This window comes from Saccostrea cucullata, unplaced genomic scaffold, assembly GCF_032062105.1.
Source record: "Saccostrea cucullata isolate Sc308-1 unplaced genomic scaffold, CSIRO_AGI_Scuc_v1 ctg482, whole genome shotgun sequence".
Taxonomy (NCBI): Eukaryota; Metazoa; Mollusca; class Bivalvia; order Ostreida; family Ostreidae; genus Saccostrea; species Saccostrea cuccullata.
In genome coordinates, this window is record NW_026932110.1 from 459,117 (window position 1) to 487,107 (window position 27,991).

The 27,991-nt window shown below is 32.1% G+C and overlaps 3 protein-coding genes across 5 annotated transcripts; all 3 read right to left on the reverse strand.

Moving 5' to 3' along the window:
- Nucleotides 1-2,350: 2,350 nt before the first annotated feature.
- LOC134234482 (uncharacterized) lies at nucleotides 2,351-5,891 on the reverse strand. Of its 3 annotated transcripts, none has more exons than XM_062716564.1 (4): nucleotides 5,857-5,891; nucleotides 3,496-3,671; nucleotides 3,223-3,271; nucleotides 2,351-3,065 (listed from the first exon to the last, which is right to left on the reverse strand). In XM_062716564.1, the coding sequence occupies exons 2-4, from the start codon at nucleotides 3,607-3,609 to the stop codon at nucleotides 2,590-2,592; spliced, it is 639 nt and encodes a 212-aa protein (XP_062572548.1). In that variant the 5' UTR covers nucleotides 3,610-3,671; nucleotides 5,857-5,891; the 3' UTR covers nucleotides 2,351-2,589. The 3 variants fall into 3 exon arrangements, with proteins under 3 accessions (XP_062572548.1, XP_062572547.1, XP_062572546.1); XM_062716563.1 differs by lacking the exon at nucleotides 5,857-5,891 and adding an exon at nucleotides 4,420-4,453; XM_062716562.1 differs by lacking the exon at nucleotides 5,857-5,891 and having other exon boundaries at nucleotides 3,496-4,408.
- Nucleotides 5,892-19,652: 13,761 nt separating this feature from the next.
- Nucleotides 19,653-21,572, reverse strand: LOC134234474 (CD40 ligand-like). The gene is made up of 4 exons (XM_062716552.1): nucleotides 21,164-21,572; nucleotides 21,004-21,040; nucleotides 20,611-20,715; nucleotides 19,653-20,436 (listed from the first exon to the last, which is right to left on the reverse strand). Exons 1-4 carry the CDS (start codon nucleotides 21,527-21,529, stop codon nucleotides 20,012-20,014), a joined length of 933 nt encoding a protein of 310 aa, XP_062572536.1. The 5' UTR covers nucleotides 21,530-21,572; the 3' UTR covers nucleotides 19,653-20,011.
- Nucleotides 21,573-25,721: 4,149 nt separating this feature from the next.
- Nucleotides 25,722-27,186, reverse strand: LOC134234475 (tumor necrosis factor ligand superfamily member 15-like). Its single transcript, XM_062716554.1, has 4 exons — nucleotides 26,857-27,186; nucleotides 26,649-26,691; nucleotides 26,448-26,543; nucleotides 25,722-26,312 (listed from the first exon to the last, which is right to left on the reverse strand). The coding sequence occupies exons 1-4, from the start codon at nucleotides 27,079-27,081 to the stop codon at nucleotides 25,888-25,890; spliced, it is 789 nt and encodes a 262-aa protein (XP_062572538.1). The 5' UTR covers nucleotides 27,082-27,186; the 3' UTR covers nucleotides 25,722-25,887.
- Nucleotides 27,187-27,991: the final 805 nt, after the last annotated feature.

Below are 27,991 nucleotides of genomic sequence, written 5' to 3' on the forward strand. Positions count from 1 at the left end.
CACTTAAATCGATGCTTCTCAACATTTCTTCAATAATCAACGACTTGAGAAAACATCTACCATAACAACCAAGGAATACGTTTTTCTCATCCATGGACACTTTCAGAATAAGAGACTTGACTATCAAATACATTAGAGTTAATCTTACTGTGCACTCTATAGTTAATCCCAGAAGATACATCACTCAGTCCGTTTTGGACATATTATTTCGAAGAGTAGCAATTGTTGTATAGATGTATTTATATGGTCAAAAAAGAGACTACTACATGTATACATATTCAAGTGCAAAATAAATGCATTTTACGTAACATGGAATGTACTTGTATTTTTTAACATATATGCAGAAAGACGCTGCCGTGACTAGTTAAGTTTTTGCACTGTAAATCATTACTGGTTCTTCTGATTTTATCTTCGTTGTCTGGGTTCCCTTCTGCCATGTGTCCTTTCAGAATATCAACCTTAAAATTAAACAGTCTCTATTAATTTTACCAGGTGTATACCGGGCGTGGCTCGTAATCAAGTGGATGACACATGTTGACAAAAATAGAAACATTTCTTGCACTCTCAGAACTATATTTAAAATATGTTAGCATTTCAAAATGGTCAAATGATACAAGACAGTCTCTTTGCAAATTATCTTTGCGACGGGGGTTCATAATTATTATTGCACTTCATTTGGATATCTTAAAGTTTTTCTTCATGTCCAAGGTTTTAAAATTGAAATACTCAGTAACCAGCCACAAGTTTGGAGTCATAAAGAGCTATATGGCGAGGCATCAATTTTTGGGTTTTCGTGTATAAAAAGGTTAGTCTTTTTACCTTTCAGGCTCTTATATAATATAGATTCAAAACAAATATTTATATGTTTACTTTTTACAAGTTAACGCATGGGTTATACAGGGAAAGAAAGTGTTCGTGTTCGAATTGCAATGAAGCAATAATACTCTAAGTGCTGTTACTATATTTTTTACAACGTGTTCATTTCAATGCGTGTTAAACAATCATGCATTATCTTTTCTTGGCACATATGTGTATATTTATAAATCCAGTGCAAGAAGGTTGTAAAATCAATTATGGTTTAATATTTTAAAAGAAGTCATACAAATAGAATGTTTTATGAGCATTGATTTGGCATTATTTATAGTAACATTGATAAAATGTATTCATGTTAACAATGTTTGCTGGGTTGTTAATACACTGTAAGACATATGGGTCTGAGTTATATGATTCACATTGATACTGAAAAGAGCCTTAAACATGCAAAATAGAAGAAGAGTTTTTGTTAGATATAAATATTTGAAAATAATCATGAATTTTGTTACCGAGTACTTGGAATTTCTTGTGCATAACAAGATCAATATGCTTACACTACGTGCACCTAAATTTGATATTTATCTCGTTTATATATATACTACAAGTAAATGACGAATCAAATCCACTTGCACATACGTGTAACTATTTAAACATTGCCATATAGGCAAGTTTCGGTATTGATTTTATTTCGTTTTCTTGGTCCATTAATACCCCTACACTGTATACAAAAAAAAATAGCATGCAGAAAAAAATATATACTTTTTACAAATGATTATCTAAATCGTCACACAAACAATTTAAGAATGAAACAACATATTTCATACAAGAAGAATATTAATGCATAAAATCCTAACACAAAGGAAATGCCCTTTTCTATAACTAGTATTTTCACGATTCTTTCTGAAATTTTGTCTTCTTTGTAATACACTGATAAAGGAAATCATCTGAAATGTGTTGTTTTTGTAAAAAGAAAATATTGCCAGCTAAAAATAGTAAAGTCGACAAAATCTACATGGTAGACTTATTAAACGGAAAAAGAAACACCAAAACACAGATAAAAAACAATGAACTAAACTCAGACATACATGTACATGTGTAATACAGTTTATATTACAAAGTTTATAATAATTAGCTACCATGATAACAATATAATGGTTTATTAACAAATTCAGAACATACAGCATCAATAAGAATACTCTTTAAAAAATAAGTTTATGAAAATCTTACGTCTTCTTTGATAAAAATGGAAGCAAAATAAAGGTTAAAGAGAGTATTAAGGATAGGTAAGTAAGTACAAATATTTAAAAATCATTTTATATACTGCATGTCAGATTAACCAATCCATTTGGACCCTTCAAGTTAGAAAAAAATCAAAACAAAACAAGAGCTCATGACATACGCCAAGGATTCAATTGTCAATTGACATACAGAGAAGGAATTATACTAGCCTTAAAAAGCTTATAAAATCAAATACAAATTGAACAAATTAGTTAAAATAGTTTAACAATATATAATTATATATTAATACTGTGTAATAATAATAAAACGTTCTGTATACATGCTTTGAAATGTTCAAAGCGAAAGTAATATTGCCTATCTTTGTTGATTGTGCAACAATGAAACTAAAAAACCATACAATCAAAGTAAAAACACAAAGATAAAAAGCTAATACATGTATTTACCTGAAAGACAATATATATCACAGCATAATTTGTATAACAATTTTTGTATAAAGACGTATATATATATACACACAGTGCACATTAACAAAAAGTATCATAACATATACAGACCAAATACATTGGCACTGGGGTTTTTAAACTGTAAAGTATGGCTAAGTTTGATATAAATTTCATCTTCTTGATTCAACAGAAAGTCAGCACCCAAATAGATGTGTTGATAATTGTTCTGAGGGCTCAATACTGCCCAGTTAGACAGAGGCCGACTCAATAAGACCTCTTCATCTTTTAATATATTGTACTTCATAATTACAATAGATGCCTCTCTTGTATTGTTTAAAAGAGAGATATCAAACATTGCATACACGTGATATACACCAGCCAATGGCACAACTAAACGACCATGACGTAATGCCATGCCATTGATGAGGTAGCACATATTGTCATTCCGCCATGATTTTACAGTTTTCATGTTTGACGTTTTATCTTGATTATTTTCTGTATCCCCTGAAAGTTTTGCTGCAGGTTTATAGTAGGATGACATACCATAGTAGCTGCTAGGGATTCGGTTGTCTGTAAAAAGCAGAATATATTTGTTATAACATTGTTTTCATAAAATCAAACAAATCATTTTTCCATTTCAATCAATTTCGCCATAATTATAATTTTACATTTATCTATATATTTACTGTAAATAGTGTGTTTTTCTTCAGAATTAAAAATTGTGTACCTGAAAATCCTTTGTATTTCCCCGATGTCTCTGTAGTTCTTTCATAGAGCTGAAAAATATATGAATCAGGTACAATATGTCAACTTTCTTACTAAGTTACAACTTTTCTAATTAAGCAGTGAGAACTATACTCATCTTTAATATCAAGTCAAAAATCTCTTAATATTATAATTTAGACAAATTCAAGGCCTTTGGCAATTTTTAACATTCATTGATATGTACATACATGTACTTACTGTACACACTCGTATGTACTTTGTTTAACGTACAAACCTTAGTAAGGTATCCCTGGAGCCCCTCTACTTGACAATCACAACACAACCCATTCTCTTCTGTTTCACAAGGTAAACACATCCGTGTACAGTTCTCGTACTCACGGGAAGGCATGGAGAATAAAAGTACAGAATTAACGACCAAAACAGCAAGGTTTACAGCTCCTATCAAAATAGCTAGAAAAGAAATAAACATGGCCGTGTTGGTCATTTTGAGAGTTAAAGGTAAGGTTTGTATACTTCGTACGCATGATTAAATCGACATGCATGTATATTCTATTTTTAGACGAAGCGTAATGTTCTATACTCATCTATACAAAAATTCCTTTCAGGTTATCAGGTAGGTGTGAAGTGTGAATCATACTTTGTAGAAAAAATCTTTACTTCTTTTTAGTTGAAATTGTTCTATTCATTGTGTAATTTGAATATTTTTTTACACTGAATTGTAAACTATAAATCATAATAAATGAGAATTATTATAATGTATTCAACTTCAATTATTATTTCCATACCCAAATCTGAAAGTTTCGGTTGATAACCTGAAAGAAATATACCGTGCATCCTCGGTTTTGTCATTGTGTGCCCTTCATATAATATTTTAACATTCAACGAGCCGAAAAAAGATGTAAAGTTGTTTCAAGGTGGAATTCTACATTAACATTACGAAAATGATGTAAGGGAATAATTTTAACGTTCAGATGAATGGGACCTTTCAAGTTATTTTTGTGCAGTTTATACTAGTGTACCTTTTCAGCTTAAACCTTAGAGACGTCTAAAAAGACTTACATATGTAAATGTAAATAACTGAAAACTACTGAAGAGGAAAACACAAATATATGAAATGTGTACTGTTTCATGACGTGTACAAAAGTATTGTATTATTAAGAATTTGTAGTGTTTCTTTTCATAATTCATAAATAAATACTACACAACCATGCAAAACGGTAGAGAAAAGTAACACAAGCATGTACATATGTTTCCATCATTAAAGAAAAAACAAAGTTAAGAACCAAAAAAAAAAAGATTAAGCTGTAAATATAATAATGTTGTCATTGCCAGTGCAAATAATAATCACAATAGTTACATTGCAGATTGCAGGTTATCTATTGTACAAACAGAAGTACACATTCAGTTAAAATAACTTTCTGTGATTACCCCTCTCAAATCCCCTAAGATCTGCACATCAAAAGTCTTCATAAAAAATAATACAAAAAGTCATGTATTTCTTATTTTGGGACTTTTCCCTTACTAAAAATACATTTATATACCACCTTGGAGCTTTACAACTGAAAACTATAGTGTCAGGGCCATATGTAAAAGTAGTATTCTGTGATCGGACAAAAGTTTCTTTTCAGTACGAGTCATCAAAACACATTTACAAGAAGTTGTTACCTTCTAAACACTATGTCATCAGGAGGAACCCCATGCAATTACTAAATGGGACATTTTAAATGCCAGTAGAGCATATGTTGCATAACTTCGCTATTAGACATAATTATGTATGCAAGTACAGAGTACGTTGAATTATTTTACATAGAATGTAAAAGGCGAAGATCAACAACAACAGTCAATCTCATAAATGCAGTTTAGAATGCGAAACTTAAATAGTGGGAAAACACAGACAACAGAAAGCACTAGGGCTGAGGGGATCAGGTGCCTTGGGGGAGAGATGAGTGGCGTCATGTAAATGTTACAAACTGTGTGTCATTACAAATGAAAGAAATTTCATATACAGACATTCCTGTCAGTAGCAAAGTTGTGTTTATGTTACGAAACATTTTTCTCTTATCAGTAACCATTTGTAACACAAGCCATTGTATCTTTACAAGAGAAATCGAATTTACCTGACCCTGGATTACAAACATGCATGTCAGTGTATTATACAAGGCCAATAAAAGAAACATGCATGTCAGTGTATTATACAAGGCCAATAAAAGCAAAATGTGATCTCAAAAATTTAGGAAATTGTGTTCTTTGGTCATAAGCTATGAATTTAATCTAGAAAATGTTTTTTTTTGTTATAAATGTATTATATTCTATGTTGATCTCGATTTTTTGATTTTTCAATAATGCATTACATTTTGCATCGTTATTACGTTTAGCCTTGTAGCATTGCATATAGATAAATCTTTCAAAAAAGAGAGAGAAAGAATAGAAAAGGACGTGTCATTAAAATAAGCAACAACTTGTTGAGATGACCAATGTAAATGAAGAAAGTAGCATAAAATATATACAGACACAGTATGAGTACAACAGTACATGTAGACCAACGTTGATACAAGTCAAAGACATGTTTCTTTAATAAAATACTAGTATGAAAAAAAAAATCACAATTACAGTGTAAGTTTGAATTCATTCTTACCTGCTGAGAAAACGTATCACTTCAAGATCGCTTTATGGAGAAAGGTGTACGATTGGATAACAAACAACTAGAGAAAACAACATCAATACTAATGGTATAAATTTAGCTCATTTCCCTAAAAAAAAACGAACCAGCAATATATAATCTTAATATATATATATTTCAATTTCATTTGAAATTTTAATATAAAATGACAAAAAAAGGTATAGAAATCGCGTTTTCATTACCGAATGGTGATCATTTGCACAATGTGGAGAAAGTGTGGACTCTCTCTCTTTAAAAGAGGTAAGATTTTTTTCTCGTCTTGTAATCTAACGGAAATAGACGAATTTTATATCCAAAACAGTTGCATATTTATGTTCCATAAACTTCTTTTTATGATAAAACAATTTAGGAATCGGGAAATTAACGTCAAAATGACAATTGGCTCGATTATACAAATAAAGGCATCCATATTAGTCACTGATAATCGGGGTGTTGTTAACTTTATTTCTTGAACCTTTTCCAAAACCAACTAAATACATACCACAATGTAATAACCCCCTAGAGGTGTTTAACATTACAGAGTGCAGACAAGTCATTTTGCAAAACACGGCAACAGGGTTTTCCTTTCAATAACCTCCGTAGCAATTAAGTACATGTTTCTTAAATATATATAGATATTCCCGACAGTAGAAAATTTGATCAGATTACATTTTTCTATAACCAGCAATCATTTGACAAAGCATTTTATTTTTCATAAGACTGGCATCACTCTAGAAACTAGCATAACATGTATATCAATGTCTTAATTATACAGGGATAATAAAGGGAAAAAAAAAACCTCTTAATAATGTCATCTCAAAATTTTATAAAATTATGTAAGTTTTTGCTTTTATGTACCCCTCCAAATCTTAACAAAAAGAGTTTGCAATTTAGATCCTTTCTTTTAAAGGGGATCCTTTGTTTTAAAGGGAAAATTTACACATGTATGCATAAAACACGACAAAAAGTACACATTACTGTGTATCAATGTGAGGATTCTATATTTCATTGTTACAACGCAAAATGCAATAACGACAGAAATGCAATAAAGAAGGATAATAAATCAAGATTTCAAGTTAATTTTTTTGCGTTTATATTTCATTTATTCTGCGTTGATCTCTTATCAATTATATTGAAATAACGCAAAATATAATAATCTGAACAGAGTTAAATTTGCTTCGTTATTACGTTTTGCATTCAATTTGTAATATTTCATTTTTCTTTAAAAAAAAAAGAAAAACGTGACTCATTATCGAACTTATATAAATGAAAGATAAAAAACTGAGAAAACGAACGTAGAATGTTTACAGTGTTACATTAAATATTAGATCATGGTAGCAAAGGTATCAATGATTGCTTGTCAAAGTCAGGTTTTTTTCAAAAATACATGTAATAAATAACAAAATAACAAATTACAATGAAGTTTAAATTCACTTATTCCTGCTGAGTAAAGATGTCACGTCATGGTCGGTTATATTGTGCGAACATCAATGGCAATGAATTTTGCCCATTCCCAATATCATTCTGTTCTTACTCGGACATAATTATATAAATCCAGAATGCTTCACATTTTATTGTGAGAGGAATATCAATATGCATAATTAGGAACAAAATTTTAAAAAAGTCTCATAAATCATGCTTTCATTTCCGAATCTTGCCCACTTGCAAAAAGAAGAAAATGTGGACTCTCTCTTCAGAGGTAAGTCTTTTTTCGTCTTTTAATTAAAAAGATTGATTTGAAACATATATATGCGAAACGTATATTTTAATTTTATTTTTCCACTGAACCTCTTTTGTTAACATTATGATTGATAAAACAGTTTAACTGTCAAAATATTAGATAAATATATATCTCGATTACACAAAAAGCACTCATATGAACCTTGATAATTTGATACCTTGTGTTGTTAACTCCATTTGTTGAACATTTTCCAAAATCAGCTTGGTACATACTACAATATAGTAATCCCCTACAGGTGTTTAACATCTAAGAGTGCAGACAAGTTGACATTTTGCAAAACATATACGAGATTTTTTTCTTAATTAAGTATCTTCTATATAGCATTCCGGTTTTGAAAAGAAAATTTAACCACTGCGAAAAAGCAGGATGCCAGTGATTTTCTATTCTGTGTAATGCCTGATGCACTTGGCCATTTGACACCCGACCCCTACACCTCATATTTTTCCTTGTGTAAGACATTGCAATTTTTCAATAAATGATGCAACATTGAAAAACAAACACCTTGGTGACGATTCAAAATAAAGATTTTTTATATATATATATATATATATATATATATATATATATATATATATATATATATATATATATATATATATATATATATATATATTAACTTTTTGTGACAGGCCTTACCTAAAAATTTGTATTAATTTAGGAGTACGTGAAACTGTATATTAGTACCATAGACAGAAGAAATGCTTTGCCAGGATTTCACCTATGTTCTGGCAGAGTACTGTCACAGACTGAGACATGGAGAGAGGGAACATTCACGAGACACAATGCTTTATGTTGAAACATATTAACAGATCTCCCAAAAATAGACATTTACTCATACATGTATCTCGTGAATCACTTGATATCTTCAGTTATTCACTTAAAGGAATAGTACATCTTTGACTAGAGTTTACTTTGAGAAGACGAATGGTATAAAGAGGACCACTGTAAGTACATGTACGAGTATAACACTTAACATCAAAAGCACGCACGTTATATAGGGGGTGGGGGTGTAGTGACCCCCTCTTTTCCCAAATATAATACATTAATCATTAAACTGTAAAAATGTTCATTAAATTGTTAATGTCTTTTCATGACAAAGAAGCTGCATACAACCCTCAGCCCCTTCCTTGCTTCAACTTTTTCGAGATCGGACAATTTTTTTTTGCTTTTCATTTAGGTATAGTTATCATTTACTTTCCCAACTGAACTCCTTCTCCTCCTCAGTTTCAAATATAAACATTTGACAAACATCGATATAGTTCCTTTTATTTTCAATATATTGTAACGAAACCGAGGGTATCGTGTAATAAACTCGTGGGCCGCTATTAGTTTTCTGGTCACTTGGTCGAGATTTGATGGTTCCGTTGGTCACAGTTTATGTAATGGTTAATAACCAATTTTTGGTCACTTAATTGGTAAACGGAATGACCAACTTTTGGTCACTTCTTTGGTTGACGTAATGACCAACTTTTGGTCACTTCTTTGGTTGACGTAATGACCAACTTTTGGTTACTTCTTTGGTTGACGCAATGACCAATTTTTGGTCACTTTAAATAATGTTTGTTAGGAATAACACTTGTTAAAAGTTTATAACATTTATTAAGACGATCAAATGGTTCACTTATAAACACACAAAATGGTACACTGTAACTTGGTCGGTACAACGTTATTTGGTTCACAGAAAGGTGACCAACCGATGGTCAATCCAGGACGTTCCTAATAACTTGGTTCCCTTTAATGGTTTCGTATACATAGACTTGGTACCGTCTTATAACCGAAGTATACGGAGTCGGTCCCCAAAGTGACTTAGGTCACTTTTCCCTTACCAGGGAAGGCTGTGTGCTCCGAGTCGCTCCCCACAGCCGACTGAAGTCTAAACCCAAAACAGCTGGTTTATATAGACAAAAGTTGTTATGATGACGTAAGAGACAATCAGATACCTATATTACGTCACAATCAATACAATCAATAAGTTAGCGGATTTTTGACCAACAAAATTACCTACTAAATTAATAACGTTGTACCCATTTAAAACATACAAAATACACCACTTTGTCATTAAATCATACATGTTAAATTAATAAAGTCATTAAATCAATTATTGTTCATTTCTTTCGTTAACTGTTCATTGACAAATATTTACGGAGTTTATAAACATAGGGTTCAAGTTCCATATATTCCAAACTTGTAAACAAGTGTTAACCCGAATTTCACAGGTACACTTCGTGAAACGTAACATTACCCCCTTCTTAAGTCGAAACGTCCTCGTTTCGGGGTATTTAATCAATGACTTATTCAAGTCCACTGGTAATGTCTTTCGAGATACGCGTTACACGGATATAATGTCATCTGCTTCACCACAAAACAGCTTCATCTGGTCATGATTCACATATTTTGGTTTCTCGGCTGTAGACTTTCTCACTTTGAATACTGAATCGGACACGGCACGTAATACTGTGTAAGGTCCATTCCAATGAACCTTGAGTTTAGGACATCTTCCTTTGGTCCTTGACTTTGACGCAATCCACACACATTGTTCAGGGATGAACTTAATCTGGTTTGACTTGGTGCCATACTTCCGTTTCTGGTTCTCGGTTGCTTGTATCCATCGGGTGCAATAATCTGAACTGGTAACAACGTCCTTGTTACCCTTCTTGGTCCGTGGTAAAGGACCAAGGATGTCGTTGGCCACTTGTTCCAGTGGTTCCCTAGCTAAACATTGACCCGGTTTTCCTCCGACTTCCCTTGGTTGATTCTTCTTTGAGTCACCAACGGTACAGTCTCTGATATGCTTCTCAGCGTCGTTTGTCTCCTTCTCGTCACGAGGTTCACATAGTTGTCGGTCATCATTATCATGGTGTAAAGCTTCTTGTACGCAAATTTTGAACACAGGATTGTGTTCACTCTTAAGGTCACATGGTAATTTATTCTTTCCCAATGTAAGAGTTCCTTCACCCAAATTCAATTGACAATTATGCTGTTTCAGAAAATCAAGACCTAAAATCATATCTGACTCAACGTCAGCGACGATCACTTTATGTTCGGTAACTTCCTCATCAATACAAATTTGAAGTTCAGTCTGACCTTCTGGTACAACTAAATCACCGTTTGCCATTTGTAAGTTACTATGGTTTGGAAATAATTTAGGTCTAACACATCTTTTTATCTCGTAATATTTCTTTGGGTGGATAACTGTTATAACTGAACCAGTGTCAATGACACAACTGATTGTCACATTGTTAACAAACACGTCAATTGTTAATAAGTTGGTACTGCGAGTATTTGAGTTCTTTATTCCAAAAACATGTGGCCTTTTCTGTTTTGTAGTTGACGTTTGGCCGCCGACGTCAACTACTGTGCGTTTCCCTGGTTCTCAGGTTCTTTGGTCGTCACGTCTTTTACGTCTTTTACATATTCCGGTTTTCTTTGGTTTCCGTATTTTTCATTATTTAGGTGCCGTTGTAGTAATCTGCATTCTCTTTTGATGTGACCATCTTTCTTGCAGTAAAAACAGGGACCTTTCTTGTGAACTTTTTTATTTGTGTTTTGGTTTGTCATCGCTACTAGGTCTGTTTCGTAATTATTTCTGTCGGTATACGCTGGTTCCTCTGTCTGCATTCGCACTGCAACTTTATTTCGTTTCTCCCGTGCTTGTTGAAAGGCCCCATATTCCAATGCCAGTCGCACTGCATCTTCTAGGTCTTTAGGTTTTCCTTGAAACACTGTCCATTTCTTGGTCATTTAAACTTCCGATGAACGAATCATTGGTCATCTGGTCGCGGAAACTTAGGGGTGCGTTCGGATATGACATCCTTGTAAGTCGCTTTATGTCTTGCATTAACTCTGTGATCGTTTCGTTTTTCTTCCGTATTCTGCTCTTTAGTTGCGTCTTATAGATTTCTGTTTGGTTTTCTGGGTCAAATCTTGCTGCTAGTGCGGTAACAAGGTGACGAAAATTATACCGATATTCTGGTTGTAGGTCACTCAAAACGCTCAGTGCCGGGCCGCGAAGATGGTAGCTAACTCTAATGCCTTTGTTTCTTCATTCCAATTGTTTAATTGGGCAATCATGTCAAAATGAACTATGTAGTCGTTCCAGTTCATTGTACCATCAAACGTTGCTGGTTTTCTCCCTTTAGGTTCCGGGGTACGCCTATATCCGTGATCCGGGGCTTGTCTGGTGTGACCATAATTTGGTACATCGTAATTGAAGCTGCGCATGGTCGGCTGAAATTCATTGGTCCTAGCATTGATAGTGTAACTTCGTGGTAACGTCGGGTTTGACCAACTTGTCCTAGTATGTTCGTAATCACGAAAGTCGTCATACAAATTTTGTAGAGAAATATTTCTGTATGGTCGATGTTCACTGTGTATTTGGTCATCTTTGGACGTAGCACTGGTACCGGATTGAACGCAATTTTGGTCTACATATTGGTTGGTAGAACTCGTTGGTCTCACTTGAGATTGTAATAGGTTCATTTGGGACGTCAAGGTTTTTAATTCTTGTAGAATTATGTGTAGACTGTCGTTGGTACATGCGTTGACTGCGCTGCCGTCTCCTATCTGGTCGTTGTTATTAATCCGCAAAAGAACTTCTTTGCTAGGAGTACCGTCGATAAACTGTGGTTCTTTTGGTTCTGTATTATGGTCACTTTCCTCAACCGATTTTTCGTTCCTCGACATCTTTGAAATGGTTTAGGTTCACAATTCACAGAATAGCGGATCCCACCGCTGCCACCAATGTAACGAAACCGAGGGTATCGTGTAATAAACTCGTGGGCCGCTATTAGTTTTCTGGTCACTTGGTCGAGATTTGATGGTTCCGTTGGTCACAGTTTATGTAATGGTTAATAAACAATTTTTGGTCACTTAATTGGTAAACGGAATGACCAACTTTTGGTCACTTCTTTGGTTGACGTAATGACCAACTTTTGGTCACTTCTTTGGTTGACGTAATGACCAACTTTTGGTTACTTCTTTGGTTGACGCAATGACCAATTTTTGGTCACTTTAAATAATGTTTGTTAGGAATAACACTTGTTAAAAGTTTATAACATTTATTAAGACGATCAAATGGTTCACTTATAAACACACAAAATGGTACACTGTAACTTGGTTGGTACAACGTTATTTGGTTCACAGAAAGGTGACCAACTGATGGTCAATCCAGGACGTTCCTAATAACTTGGTTCCCTTTAATGGTTTCGTATACATAGACTTGGTACCGTCTTATAACCGAAGTATACGGAGTCGGTCCCCAAAGTGACTTAGGTCACTTTTCCCTTACCAGGGAAGGCTGTGTGCTCCGAGTCGCTCCCCACAGCCGACTGAAGTCTAAACCCAAAACAGCTGGTTTATATAGACAAAAGTTGTTATGATGACGTAAGAGACAATCAGATACCTATATTACGTCACAATCAATACAATCAATAAGTTAGCGGGTTTTTGACCAACAAAATTACCTACTAAATTAATAACGTTGTACCCATTTAAAACATACAAAATACACCACTTTGTCATTAAATCATACATGTTAAATTAATAAAGTCATTAAATCAATTATTGTTCATTTCTTTCGTTAACTGTTCATTGACAAATATTTACGGAGTTTATAAACATCGGGTTCAAGTTCCATATATTCCAAACTTGTAAACAAGTGTTAACCCGAATTTCACAGGTACACTTCGTGAAACGTAACAATATTCTCATATGTCCTACTATACACACAAAATGTTTATACGGTCTAATTTATTTATGCATTAAAAAGTATTACCGAGTATTAGAACCAATTTATGTAGATATTTAAATTTATTTATAAAATTCAAAGTTTTATACAAAAGGTTTCTCTAGCATTTGAATGATTTGATTGTTATTTGGTTCCTTAGTCATTGAACTAATATTAAAGCAATCAGAGCAATAATACCATTTAAACATGCACTTATGCTATATATAGAGGAAAATCCCAAATGCTAAGGTTATGCACTATCTTGCTGGAGGACACCAGTCTGTTTACATTGAAATGCGTCCAAAAAGATAGACAAATTCAAAATATTTACTTTTAAAGATGTCATTATGTACATGTCCTTGATTTTGTTGTAAATTTTGAATAATGGCTCAAATACGTTTTAGTTAGATATTGAGTGAATGTTTGAATTAAAGCATTTAGAATCTATTTTTGGTGAATGAATATGCTTATTTTTTTTTATGTCAGGGGCATTGGAGTTAAAAATTAAAAACTAAAAAAGACACTTTAAGGATGATTTTTACTTGTGCACCATATAATTTTATCAGTATTAATCGTCATGCACTAGTATATGGAGTAAAAGAAAGTGAATTGGATATTTGTAGACAACATTGGTAGACAGACAAATGGAGTTAAAACAAAGTTAATTGAACACTATCCAATAGCATTTTCTTTTATTTCTATTCAAGTATAAACAGTACATGTAGATATCTCATACACAATGACACAAACGTTTTTAAAACTGCATAACACAAAATAGGTTAACTCACGATCATTATTTTCTATGGGTTTTTACGTTTGAAGTATTTCATTATTTAAACAATTGTATATTATCAATATATTATCAATAAAACAATCACTGAACTATGACCCCATTGTCTATTATGTAGTTGTAAACAACGATACAACGTTTTGGTTTACTGAAGTTCTTATTGCCATTTAGTGATCATCTATTAAAATAATTGGTATCACTCATTTAAATTAAAAAGGTAATATTAAATGTATATATTTTGACTCGAATAGGTGATAAATCAAAATTATCCATTTTGAATTAGTGTTATCACCTGTTAGAATGAATACTAGTAGGCAGTTCGAGCTGAAAATATGATATCATCGAAACAAATCTCGGCGAGATTTGTTGCGATTAAAAATTTTGGACTGAGGTCTCTTCTGAATCTTCTCAGAGCTCAATCCAATTTTTGTGGTCTCGAGGAATTTCGCTGAGATTACATGTATTCAAATTGTTATATCAATTGCAAATGATTCCCTTTGAAAAATACATGTATATAAATACAACGCAAACAAGCCATCTTTCGTGATAAATTTAACTTATTTAAAAGTAAAGAATAAAAAATATACGTACATGTTATTCTCATCTACATACAAATAATGAAAGCAGTGCTACAATCTTCGTTATATTGATTAAAGACAATTAGGAATTCAAACCAATCTTCTGTTAAAGCAGTATAAGCTGTATTTTTGAGATTTTTATTTAATTTAAATTTCAAAAGAAAGACTTGCTTACTAAAATGTCCAGTATTATATAAGAAAATAATATTGTACAGGGCGACAAAAATTTTATTTTGCATCATTATGGGCTTGTAAATAGTACTTCTTTTACAACTATGAACAGCACAGACGATTATGCATGTTTTTTTCTCTCTCCTTAAAATAGTTAGACAATTTTGCAACAGAAAATATTGACATCAAAGATGCAGCTCATATTGCTTACAAAATAAGGCTGAGTGTGGGACGATTGGATAAGGAGCACTTAGAAAGGTAAGGTCTTTTTTTTATCAATTCTGCACTGTACTTTGAACATTTCCATACATTTTTATTGATTTATTGATTAGAACATTTATGTCTTTGGTGATTTAAACTGAAGGCCATTTCATACAGATTGCATAATTGCATTCGTTTTGCAATGTATTTGATGTAATTTTAATTTTGTGTTCACTATATTCAACCGATCAGACGGGAAATATACAGAACCGCATAAAAATATACAGTGTATGCACTTCCGATGCCTAGTTCACTGTTCAAAGTGACAATGCATTGTTACATCTATCTCAATGTAAGATTTTAAATCTTTTTAAAAATAAACTTGGTACAGATTGACCCTTGGCAAAACCTATTCATGTGCTGGTTTGTGAAAATTGTTTTGTTCCAATTTTATTTTTGAACTTACTTCTAAGTTCCATCATTCAACTTCATGTACTTAAAAGATTCTTTATTTCAAAAGTAATTTTGAGCAATTTTCATCAATACAAAACTTCATCTTATACATGCATATCTCAATTGTTGTATCTTAGTCCTAAGCTAGAATAGTTCACATCAAGTGTGGAGACGGTAAATGGTAAACACTTATGTCATTTGATTTTTAAATTAAACGATGAATTGTTACTCTATTTAAAGTAAAACAAACGCCTTGGGGACAAATAAATATAAAGATAATAATCTCATGACTTTTCAAAGAAAATTTCTGCTATAAAAAGCGATAATTAAAAATAGGTATTCATTCTGGTACATAAATGATGTTTTAGAAAGTGCAATGGCATAAGTAGTGGATTAACAAAAAAGACACTAGATATCTTCATTCAAAAAAGATCAGTGATAAAGGTTCCTATTACCGTTGTTATAAGGATTTTGATGATATGTGAAACTGAGATGCATATACCAAAAAAGGTAAAATATTTTTTCTTATGTTTCTTTTTTCTTTGAGAAACTAATAGTGATAAAAAAAGAAACACCCATCAAGATACAGCGCTATAATTTAAACTCTGTACATCATTCTCCAATAATAGTCATGACTTTAGTAAGTCATTTCTTCATATAGATTTATATATGACGAATAAGGAAGACTTAATATATATGTCATTAAATATACATGTACCCTGTGTATTGAGAGGTCTCATTGTACGTATGTTAAAGTTTCAAATTCAAGGTAAATAAACTATATGTACACTACGCATAAAACATTTCTCTTTTTAATTTAACATAAATAACAGACATCAACTCCGAAAATAAAAACTATTTCTTTTAATCTTTTTATACACAAATATTCATATGGAATAAATGCCACTTTTTATGTTACAAGAAATGCTATCCATTTCGTAAAACACTAGCTACATTTGGTTTATTTAATAAATTAGTTAATATTGACCTCTAGAAGAATTTAAGCAGAATGATTTTACGTATATACTTTCATCACAGAGTAGAAAATCAGAAATTTGCTCACATTAGCACACTGCATGTACAAGTACTCATAAGTACAGTTATGATTTTGCAAAACATACAGTATGCTTACACTTGAGTCCGATGTCTGACAATATATACAGAAATAACTTATCTACACAATAGTACATCATATAATTATGAGTGATAACAAAAAGGTCTATTTTTGTACTTTACTTTACTTTAAACATATTTTATTGAGTAATTCAATCAGGATTGGGCAACAGGCAATGCCTATGTACACCCTCTCCTTAAATTTTTGTATCCAAATATCAAATTAAAAAATGTTCAGTGGGCTTTCCATGTTTGAGAGAATATTAAAAAGGCTTTGGAAAACAATATCAAAAGAGGTTTTATTGATTATTTAAAACACTAAACAGTAGACTGGTTAGTCATTTAAAAATGCCCAAGGTTGAACAATTTAAAACAAAATATTTTAAAAATAATTTAACTTCCTCCACACATAGAATGCTTTAATTTAAACATATTTTTCTTTTAGTGGTATTTAAAGATATACTTAAGGAATGTATTTCTGGCATACATTAGTGTCAGTTTATACAAGTTTTCAATATTTTAACATTTAAACAATACTGTTTCCATAATAAACTGCCATTGAATAGTCGCAACATATCTAGCCTTTTCACATTAAAGGAAATGTAAAAACAATGTTCAGTACACATATCTCTTATCTATATATGGATTTTCGTTTTTTGGGTCATTCATAACAATACAATCTATATAAACGGCTGTTCGTTGACACAGAACTTGGACCTTGAACTCAATTGTAATACACCCGCAAAGTTAAACGTAGAAATAGTATCTTTTGTCTTTCCGTTGTGCTTTTTATTTTTTCTACGTGTATAGTTATTGTTTAAAATCATTGCTGTATTTTATTCAATATCATTGTTCAGTCTTATGTGTTGCCCTACAATGATTTCAAATTAACTCAAAATATAATATATACGCAATTGCTGATCGAGGTAGATTACATTAAGGATATTTGTCTTGTACCTCTTATCAAAATATTGAATGTCACTAATTCAGTATATTTCAAGATTCCTTTAAATGCTTTTTGTTGGTGAATAAAATGTCAAAAAAATTTGCATGTCATTGGTTAACTCAAGTATACAGTTTTAAGTTTGTGTGATATTTATAGGAAATTAATATTTATACTACATGTAAAGTACAAATAATTTGTAAAAGACAGGGTTAGTTCAACCTATCGAATTAAGAGAAATAAAACATTAATATGACAGTCCTTTAATAATACTGTACATAGTAACGACCTCATATACTTGTATAAGCTATCTAGTTTTGCAATGATATCTTATAATTGCGTGGATATAAAGGAAAAGCTGCGTAATTGGCCAATTCTTGATTCTCCATTTGTACAATAAAATAAGAATGCTTATATAAATGGACAACAGTATTTTTACTGTTTAATTTAAAGTTTCATTTACGTGTGTTTTATTCAATATTCTATTGGTTTTGGCATCATATGAGGCCTAACATTGCCTTGTCCTTTAAGATCAACGTAAACATTGCATTGAATTAGATAAAATAACAGGAAAATATTTTTTAAAAAAGTTTTAAGTACCTAAATTTACTGATAGCATGGTTATATTTATTTCCATGTCATGCAATTTCTGTTGCTTGTCCAAAATTTTAGATTCTTAAACATACTTGTCAATAAGTATAAATTTGCACATGTTCCAAAATTTTCAAATTGGTTTAGGCACGACCAGATAAGATTTTTAAAACAGATTCTTGGTCCTTGAAAGCAAATTGAGTTTGAATCAACATATTGGAAGTTTAAAAAAATCATCGATATACTTACATGTATTTAAATTTTTTAATTTAACTTTTTCTGTACATAGACATTCTTGAAAAAATTATTAAGCATCGGCTAAAAACAAAAGCAATATTTTGGTTACAAAGTCGGGATCCATTCCCCCAGTTCGCACATCATTTATGGTCAGACGACACATAGCTCAATAAATACATTTTTCCCCAATAATCTCTCATTGAAGAATAGGTTCTTGAACAGATTTGCTCACAAAGAATTCAAGTACATTAGTAACCTTACCAGGCACCAAAGGGTGATGTTTCTTTTGAATAATGTTCTGAATGAACAAAATATTACAAATTTATGATGTAATTTTTTTAAAAAATATGCTGAAGACAATGTAGAAATTTTAAGAGAATGACAATTATGAATGTTTTAATATAATTCCCAGAGATACTTAACATATATTTGAGGAAAGTGTTGTATGACCTTATATTGTTTCATTGGATTTATAATTAAATTGGTCTATATATTTTCAGTAAAATAATCCTGACATGTGAAGTCTGTTTCATTAATTAATTGAATATGGGAAATCCACAAATATTCAATATACAGCTAATTATTGAAATCTCGATAGATATGTATTTTCCCTTTCTTTAACTACTACCAATTTTGAGATACAACAGATTCATTTGGATATTCAGGTAATTTACATTCCTTGAAATAAGAAAAAGAAAAAAAATATTGACACTATAGGTAAGTAGAAGTTTGCATCTAATAGTGGACAATATTAAGTGTATCGTTTGTTTTTAAAAGAAATATGCAGAATCTAAGAATCAAAATTTTTTCTAAAGAATCAGTTTATAATAACAATGGATGAAAAGCTCACCCTTGTGGTACACCTAGTCACAGTGTTAATAATTTCTCAACTAAGGTTGAAGACCATACCCTTGAAAAAGTTTGATCTAGATTTTATTATATCGCAAAAGATGTTTTTATACTTAAGTGAAGGATTATTGTATAGTTTAAATTTCAATTAGTTGATTCAGTTTAATAACCAGACTGGAAGCCTCGATGATACATACATTATTATCAGGATTAATCATATTTATGCTTGTTTCTTTGAAAATAGTTTAGTGATGACTTCGTTCTTTAGTGTATTGGAAAAAAATCTTTTCTATATCATTTATACATATTCATTTCTAATTGGAAAGACGCTTCAATATTTACAGAAAATTAACTTTAATATCTGGAAAGATTAAAAAAGAGATGCTTCTTCTTTTATTACGAAAATAATGACACATTGAACTATGTTGCTGCCATCATTCTTACAAATGGAGTGAAGCTGGAATAGTGTGTATGTTATATCATACAATGTATATTTAATGCAAAACAATAAACACTTTTAGTGCTGGGAATAAAAGACACACACACCTTAGGTATCACCCTCAACAAACACAATAAAAAAATTATAACATAACAAGCCTTTCACGGCTACACATTTATAGAACATTATAAAAGAGAGATGTACAGTGTTTTTTAATATGTTCAAACAATTACTGTTATATGGATTACTCAAATGATTTGGCACATTTATTAAACATTTTCAGATAGAGTCTCTTCTTCACTAAATCATATGGAGACCAAAATAGTTACTATAACAAGACTCCGTCAATCTCTCAGGGTACGTAACCCGTACCATCACTTCCGTCCCTTGTTCTAAATAAAAAACGGCTCCGATATAACTCGTACTATTGCTAGCCTTTAGGTCAGACTGAAGCTCACATTTAGACTGCGAACTTTCCAGGAATTTTTCAGGGGGGTGGTTTTTCATGTTGGCCCTCTGGTGATAGATAAAGTGAGATAGAGACATATACATCGCCCTAGCATCACCTTCATCCATCGTGGTATTCATAAGGAAGGTTACTTGGCTGTAAATGTAGTAAAATCCTTTCTTGGAAACATTAAACCTCCCTGTGTATGGGTCGTATGTTATTCCATTGTTGATAAAAGAATGAGGATCATCGAAATCCCACAATATATTCTCTTTTTCTAGAAAGATAAAATAATAGTAATGTCTTTCTGAAAACTAATGCATTTTATGGTATCTTATTCATTTTCAATTATTAATACAAAATTTAATCTGAAATTGTTCTGTTTGATTTTTATAATTTATAGTTTTATAGCTAGCGTAAAAATATTTTATGACTTGAAGCTAGTGCATACTTGCTAATGTTTCTTTGCGCTTTATGTTGACAACTCTTGCTGCAAAATTTTTCTTTTCATCTTCATACCGGGAACTTTGTGCACAGTTTATCTCGAACTGCGGGCCTGTGAAAAAGATAACGGTTTTAAAATTAGTTATATCATTGATATCAGTTAAAATACAGTTATCATACGGAAAGGTATTTAATATATCCAAACTATTTACAATATATTGCATGAACTCATCATATTGTAATTATCAGATAATTAATGATTTTTGGGAAAATGTTGTAATTGTTGTGAATCATCAAAACTAAAACTATTGAATAATAAGCTATTCAGCGATTTTAAAATATGCTGCTTTGCTTTTTTTTTTTTTATTTTTATAGAACCTTGATGAATTTATATACTTACTTCTTGCTCTATCTTCCCTATATTTTCTTGTTACAAACTGAAAATAGTGGAAAAAAGACAACAACTGAAAATTGACTGAAGGACAGTAAATTTTGATATGCTTTTCATTAAATTTAGGATACTAGTAGTAGTATTTTTACTATTGATTTCTGGCACTTACCAAGTCTACTAAACCTCGGAGTGTTTCTTGTGAGTTTGCACAACAGACCCTCTGTCCTTTAGTATCGACAGTTTCCGAGAAATTCACCAAATTATAGGCATCATCGTCCTTATGTAGAGAAAGATCGCCACACGGAAGGCAGAGAGCCTCAGGACTCGGCACGAGTTGTCTTTCATTACGATCGTTTTGCCACACAATAACAACAGTCAAAGCGATTATTAACAATAAAAGGTTTAGAATCATCAGCACTACCGCCAAATTCCGCCATCGCTGATTTTGTTCCGCGGCAGTTTTTTCGTGGTGAACCTCCGTTTTCCCTCCGTCTTCTGATTTAAGAAATTTGGCGTTCTCTTGGTTGGAGTCCATTTTGATCGTTATGTGCGGCTCCTCGATGAATAATGTAAACACAATGCTATCAATCGAAGCGGAAAGTAGGTTAAAATGCTGGCTAGATATATTTAGAATAGTACGCACAGGAATTCCCGTCGTTTTGCGAAATTTATATACGAGGAATTTCTAATTTTGCTTTCATCTTAATTTTTTTTAATCTGTCTATGGTTGAAGTAAAATAGTGTATTTTAAAAATCTTTTGAAAAAAAGGAATCTGTAAATTTATGAAAAAAATATACAAATTCTAGGCTAATTCATATATGGGAAATATATGAACCGAAGGATTATTTTTCTGAATATAGATTAAGATGAATTTATACGGTATATATGATATTAAATTAATAATAGTAACATATTATATTATGCAAATGTATTGATAGTGTATTGCTTTATTAAGTTATAAACAAATTCGGCAACAATTAACTTTTCATGGAGGCTATAATGCGGGAAAAAAAACAGGCAGGCAAAAATATATTCCCCCGAATCTTCGATGCGATTGCATGATGAAAAGAGATATATAGGACTTAGTATTGGTCAATGGAATTCGGAAATCACCTACGAATCAATGCATGTTTATGTACAGGTGCTTTGTGAGAACTGAACATGCAATGGTATCTATATAGCCGTGACTAACCAACCTCAACTATGGTTGGTTAGGGTCAAAACAATCCCAAAAGTGATTCAATGAATATAAAGGTCGATAAAGTACAAAAGTTTGTATATTTCTCATTAATTTTAATATCTTTAAATATATGATTTTAAGATAATTATTATCATAACAGTACATGAACTAGCCGATCCACGGCGAAATACACTGAGATATAACGTACCACAGTGACACTAAAATAATTTCTCGATTTTGATTTATTAGTTTAGAAAAGTTGGATTTTGGTCAGTTTTAGCATTATCTTTTTGCCTCACATATTACTTACTTGTATGTATAGTTTTATAAATAGCTTTTAAAAATATAGCGCTAGGGCTTTCATACTTCACATAAGTGATTCTTGTGAAAAGACGCTTTATTGGATGCCAAGAACCTTGACCCTTTGACCTTGGAGTTATTCCTACTTTAAAATACAACCTTGAACATAATTTTTGAAGGGTTAGAACTGGAGGGACTTGACTTACTTGTTATGATTTAATCCTTGTTATAACCTTGTTTTTGATATTTGTTTTGAGATTCCCTTTTACCTTGACCTTAGGTAAGTTATTGACCCACATTTACACAAAAATTCCAAACTTTTACTTTGGCTCTAATTTTTAAACGGTAGATTCTAGGAATTTCATATTTCAAATATCAGTTCTTTTTGGCAAAACCTTTCATTTAAAACCGACAAACTTGACCTTTTGACCTTGACCTTGGAGATTTCGAATTTTACGAAAAAACTTAAAATTAACCATAACTTTTGAACTGTAAGGGCTAGGGCTTTAATTTCATACTTCAGATATGTAATCCTTGTGAGTAGACCTTTCATTGGATATCAACGACTTTGACCCTTTGACATTGACATATAAGAATTACGTAATAACTTTTTACAAACTTTAATCTTGAGTTATAACTTTTGAACAGTAGGGAATATTTACTTTCATGTTTCACTAATGTAATCCTTGTGGTTAAACCTACAATTTGTTAATCAAAAACACAGTTTAGGACCCTAAATATGATCATTTCTATCATAAAAGTAAGGACAGGTTTCCAATAACTTTTTACAAACTTTAACCTTGATCAGGAAACATTCACAACAAATAAGTCAAAACAAAAAAGTTATAACAAATAAGTCATAACAAGTAAGTCAATGTCCCTCCAGGGCTTCCGTAGAATTCTGTCTATGTACATGGCAAAAAATAGCAAAAATTTTTTTTCAGCAATTTTTTTTTTTATATTTTGTAAAAGTTAACCGATCATAACCCTTACTGCTATATATATGGTGCTAACTTGTTTTAAATTTGTAATTGTATTTCTAATCTCAAAAGGCCTTACTTTAGGCACTACATATTTAAGACTTGCATTTAATAGGCACGTGCGCTATGTTGCCAAGTTTTATATTCTTCACATTGTCAATTTTATATTTACCCTGTTTGCATCTTTCTTTTCTCATTGAAAATAAATTGTTGATTTCAAAGTAACAAACAATCCGCGTTTTGTAATTTATAACCATAACTTTAATCGCCCATTTGACCTGCCCATGTTTCTTTTCCTATAAAATGTTCATACACTTATTTGATAATGTTCAATACTGAACGTCTACAACAATGTAGCATGATTTTAGCAAAATGAAAAAAAAAAATAATAAAACACATTGCTGGAAACCATTAAATGGTTTCGACCCTTTGATGTGAGGACAACTTGAAAAAGTAAAAAAAATCATGTTTTGTTTTGGGAGGGATTGTTGTTTGGAATAAAAAACAAGATTATTATATGCTAAACATATTTATACACTTGTACTTTGGCCATATTTCAAAAATTTTAAAATTGTATAACATTTTTTTTGAACACTGTAAAAAAGACATTTCATCACGATACTTCAAATTTTATTGTATGTACATTTTTTGAAATACTAGAAAAAGAGACACATCATTACGATAAAAAGGAAGTCATTTGATAATTTATAATATCCTTATCTCTGATAATTTTTGATACATCACATGGGATATATATATGATCACCCCAAGTACATTATACGTGTAAAATTAATGTAATAAATCAATAATAACCTACATTATAACCCTATTTCTCTCTCTTCCTCTCTTTATCACTATTTAGTGACCTTTATTAAAACGAATTTAGACTTTAATTCCGAAGTAGGTCACCTAACTCAAGGCCACAATAAAACCATGATCACTAAAGAAAGGTAGAAGAGAAACATATTCAGTAAAAATATTTTTATCTTGAATCTGTTCCCATATAAATTAAATTTATAGCATATGGTTACAAAGGCAGTGAAATTTTTTTTTGATTAAAATGAATTTAGACATAAGATCCGAAACTGGTCATGAAAATTTTTCACTACAAGGTGTTCTGAAAACAAACAACTATTTTGAGATTAAATTTTAGGGAGTTTTGAAAATAAAACTGCACCAATATATCTAATTAAAATCATTATTGGGAGAGTGGGCATTAGGTTAAAAATATGTAACTGAGTAAAATTAAATTTATAGCCCCTGGTTACACAGGCAGTGAAGAAGAATTTGACATTTTAAAGCAAAATATAATAAGGTCAACATGCATACAGCACTTGTTAAAAGTTTTCCCCACTGAAAATTCCAGGATAAAATACTAATACTCGCTTTAACATAGTGTCCAATTTATTCAAGTTCATTTTTGTCACTCACACCACCATCAGTTGTACATGAGGTATAGTATGTAAGCAATTCAAGTTCATGTTTGCACAATGGCTGTACGAACACTTAGCCCTTAATTCTTCTAAAATAGACCTACATTCAATATCATAGCGACTAGTGATTATTTACTAATCTTAAAGGACTTTGTATTTTAGCCCTTTTCATTTTATACTATTTACTGCTTATCCATCATTTCAATTATTGAACCTTTCCCCATCTCTTGCAAAATATCATTGTTAATGTCCATCACATATGACAAAGATCGCATTCTTCTTTTACAAATAGCTTTAGAGTCAATTTTAATTAACTTGGTATTAACGTAAAATACACGGATGAGGAAGTACCTAACAACATACGAGTCATAAATGTAATTCCCCCGTCTTTCATCATTTAAATGTCTCATCATCTTTCACACTGACCGAGTACTTCCCCGTCATTTAACTTGGACCCGGACGTCCTCCTACTAAAATTAGCGAAATAAATACAACATCCTGATTTAGTTCATTCTTCATTTAAAAAATAAACTTAACGATTTTAAAAACATTGAGCTGTTCTTTTTCGCTTCTTTTTATTAATGACATTCTTTTGTCAATGATTTACAAAATATTGATGGGAATGAATGTTCCCCTTACAAGTGAAAAAAATAAGTGTATATCACCCGCTTTAAAATCATGATTTTAGCAGATATGTTCACAATGCAAAAAATCATTAGCACCTTTGATCATGATAAACTTATGCATACATGTAAATACATAAGAATGAATTCACTAGGAAGTGATCAGTTCAAATGCCCTTTACTCAGTTCAAATGCTTAGCAGCCTATTACTTAGGCCCCAACTAGAAAAAGTCAAATAACTTGGAGCAACGCATTATGTGCCTATGATGCTGTGTCTTCTAAGGTCTTCTGAAGATTGGGGCTAGGCACGGCTAGGCACAGAGACAGGACTGCAAACCTAGTGATACTGTTTTTCCTGCTTGGATGGCAATATGGATCATAGCATGTGGAGCCCAAACATGTTCCTGGACGGATTTTTGATGTAGGTCAGGTTAGATACCTTAAGGTACACCTCGTCCCCAGCCTTAAGGTGGACATCAGCCCCCAGGAAGGACTGGTAGACCATAAACTGGTGGTTAGCGGACCTCTCGTAAGGACGGAGGGTCTCAATGAGGCCTTCCTCCTCTGGATTTAGGATGTTGTACTTGTAGAACCTCATGGTGATGAAGCTCGGCATATCGGGGGGCATTGCGACCTTGTCGTCATAGGTCTGGTGCAAGTCCAGGAAGCCGTAGAGGTGGTAGTAACCCGTGGTAGGAACCACAAGACGGCCATTGCGGTACTCCACTCCATTCTGCATCAGACAGTTGTTGCCATCTTTGTCCCATTCTCGGACTGGGTATAAATCGCGTCGGCCGCCATCTGTTATTAAAAAAAAAAATTTCCATGACCATCATACTTTTCTCTCGCTTACTTTATACTTAAACTTTTAAAGGATAAATTGTGAGCGACATTTTAATATACATGTATACGATTATTCATTTTTTTTTCACGTACCAGATCTAGTGCTTATTTTGGACCCAGTAATGTGTGCTGTTGGTTTGAGGTTCCAACTTACGTCCATGTAAGGTGTCAGGTTTGGCATTTGTGCGTCTGCACAGGAAAAAGATATGATTGAAGTGGTTTGCATTTTTATCATGCTGCTAGTATTTATTTATAATTATTGGCAGAAATTTAAGTTTTGCACTTTCTGTATACCTGTTTTTCTTTTCTTCTCCATTGTCAGCGTTTCATTAAACTTCTGCAATGTAAAAATAGAAGTCAAAGCATGATCTCTGTGTATGCACAGCTTATATAATTCAAATCCGTTGCGCTCTGTTTACTGCATTAAATCGACAATATATACTACACTACAGCTGATATTAAGATAAGTAGGTCGATACAGAATATTTGATTAAATGTATACCTTTGTTAGAAAGCTCTTCAGTGTTGGCACATGGCAACTGCAGCAAATATTGTTTTTGTCGTCTGCACATGGAAGGCACAGCTTTGCACACGTATCTTCCTTTCTGCCCGCCATATTCCATAACAAGGCTAGCACGACTACCAGCACAATGACATCCGTGAAAAAAATTAATATCGCCATTGTACGAATGTTAGCGAGACTCGATAACCTCGATCTCAACGCCATTTCTTGGATTTACGATGTAAATTCTTCAGGAAATGTTTAAACCCCGTTTTGGACGTACAGCGATCGACTCGTTAAAGCCGATCAATATACTAGCTTAGGTAATACTCAAGCAGAATAAACCGCCATTCGTGCAACAGATCCTCGGCTTACAATTCTTTCTCTTTATATAGGCTTAGGCAGACGGTATCTACCACGTGACTACTTTGTTATTACAACGATGATACGGATTGGTTGTAAACGTACACTACACAAAATTTATCTTCTATGTTTTAAAAATAAATACTTTTTTATCTTTCATATATATATATAAAACAGAAACAAAAAAGTGCGAGCCAGGTGCATAACTCTCCAAGATACATTCATTTGATAATATTCTATGAAAGATTGATAATTTTTATCAAAAGCAGGGGGCGGATCAAGTGAGGTGTTGGGAATTCCTGATCTTTCGATAGATATAAATTATAATAAAAGGGATGCCCCAATCTAATTAAAATCAGATCTTTGATTCGCTCTAAAACTCTAGATAGTGCTGTTTTATACTTTGTGTCAAGTATTTCTGTAAAATTATAGTTTCAAAACCGAAACTTGCTTTCTAAGTAACTACGCAAAATTAAAAGAAAAACAATTCAACGGTCTGGGACTATATTTTTATTTGATGTGATACATGTAATTATTGTACGTTGTCCAACATATTTAGTCTGAATTTCTCACAAAAATAAATGAGAAAGTGCTCTGGTTTGATTGATAATGAAGATCTCTAAACGTTGAAGGAGAAAGGGGTGGGGTGGGTGGGTAAAGGGGGTAATTTTGTGTAGAATAACTCCAGATGGGTATGAATGAACTGATCTAGAAAGGTATAATATAAATCGACGAAATTCTACTAGTACATATCTGTTTAAAAAAAACCCAT

Excerpts from the sequence above, each read along its gene's own strand:
- LOC134234474 (XM_062716552.1), bottom strand. The coding sequence starts at position 21,529 with ATGGACTCCAACCAAGAGAACGCCAAATTTCTTAAATCAGAAGACGGA. Across the intron at positions 21,041-21,163 it reads TCCGAGGTTTAGTAGACTTG|TTTGTAACAAGAAAATATAG; the intron begins GTAAGTGCCAGA and ends CACTATTTTCAG. Across the intron at positions 20,716-21,003 it reads TAGGGAAGATAGAGCAAGAA|GCCCGCAGTTCGAGATAAAC; the intron begins GTAAGTATATAA and ends TCTTTTTCACAG.
- LOC134234475 (XM_062716554.1), bottom strand. The coding sequence starts at position 27,081 with ATGGCGTTGAGATCGAGGTTATCGAGTCTCGCTAACATTCGTACAATG. Across the intron at positions 26,544-26,648 it reads GGAGAAGAAAAGAAAAACAG|ACGCACAAATGCCAAACCTG; the intron begins GTATACAGAAAG and ends TTTCCTGTGCAG. Across the intron at positions 26,313-26,447 it reads CAAAATAAGCACTAGATCTG|ATGGCGGCCGACGCGATTTA; the intron begins GTACGTGAAAAA and ends TTTTAATAACAG.
- LOC134234482 (XM_062716562.1), bottom strand. The coding sequence starts at position 3,705 with ATGACCAACACGGCCATGTTTATTTCTTTTCTAGCTATTTTGATAGGA. Across the intron at positions 3,272-3,495 it reads TCCAGGGATACCTTACTAAG|CTCTATGAAAGAACTACAGA; the intron begins GTTTGTACGTTA and ends TATATTTTTCAG. Across the intron at positions 3,066-3,222 it reads GAAATACAAAGGATTTTCAG|ACAACCGAATCCCTAGCAGC; the intron begins GTACACAATTTT and ends TGCTTTTTACAG.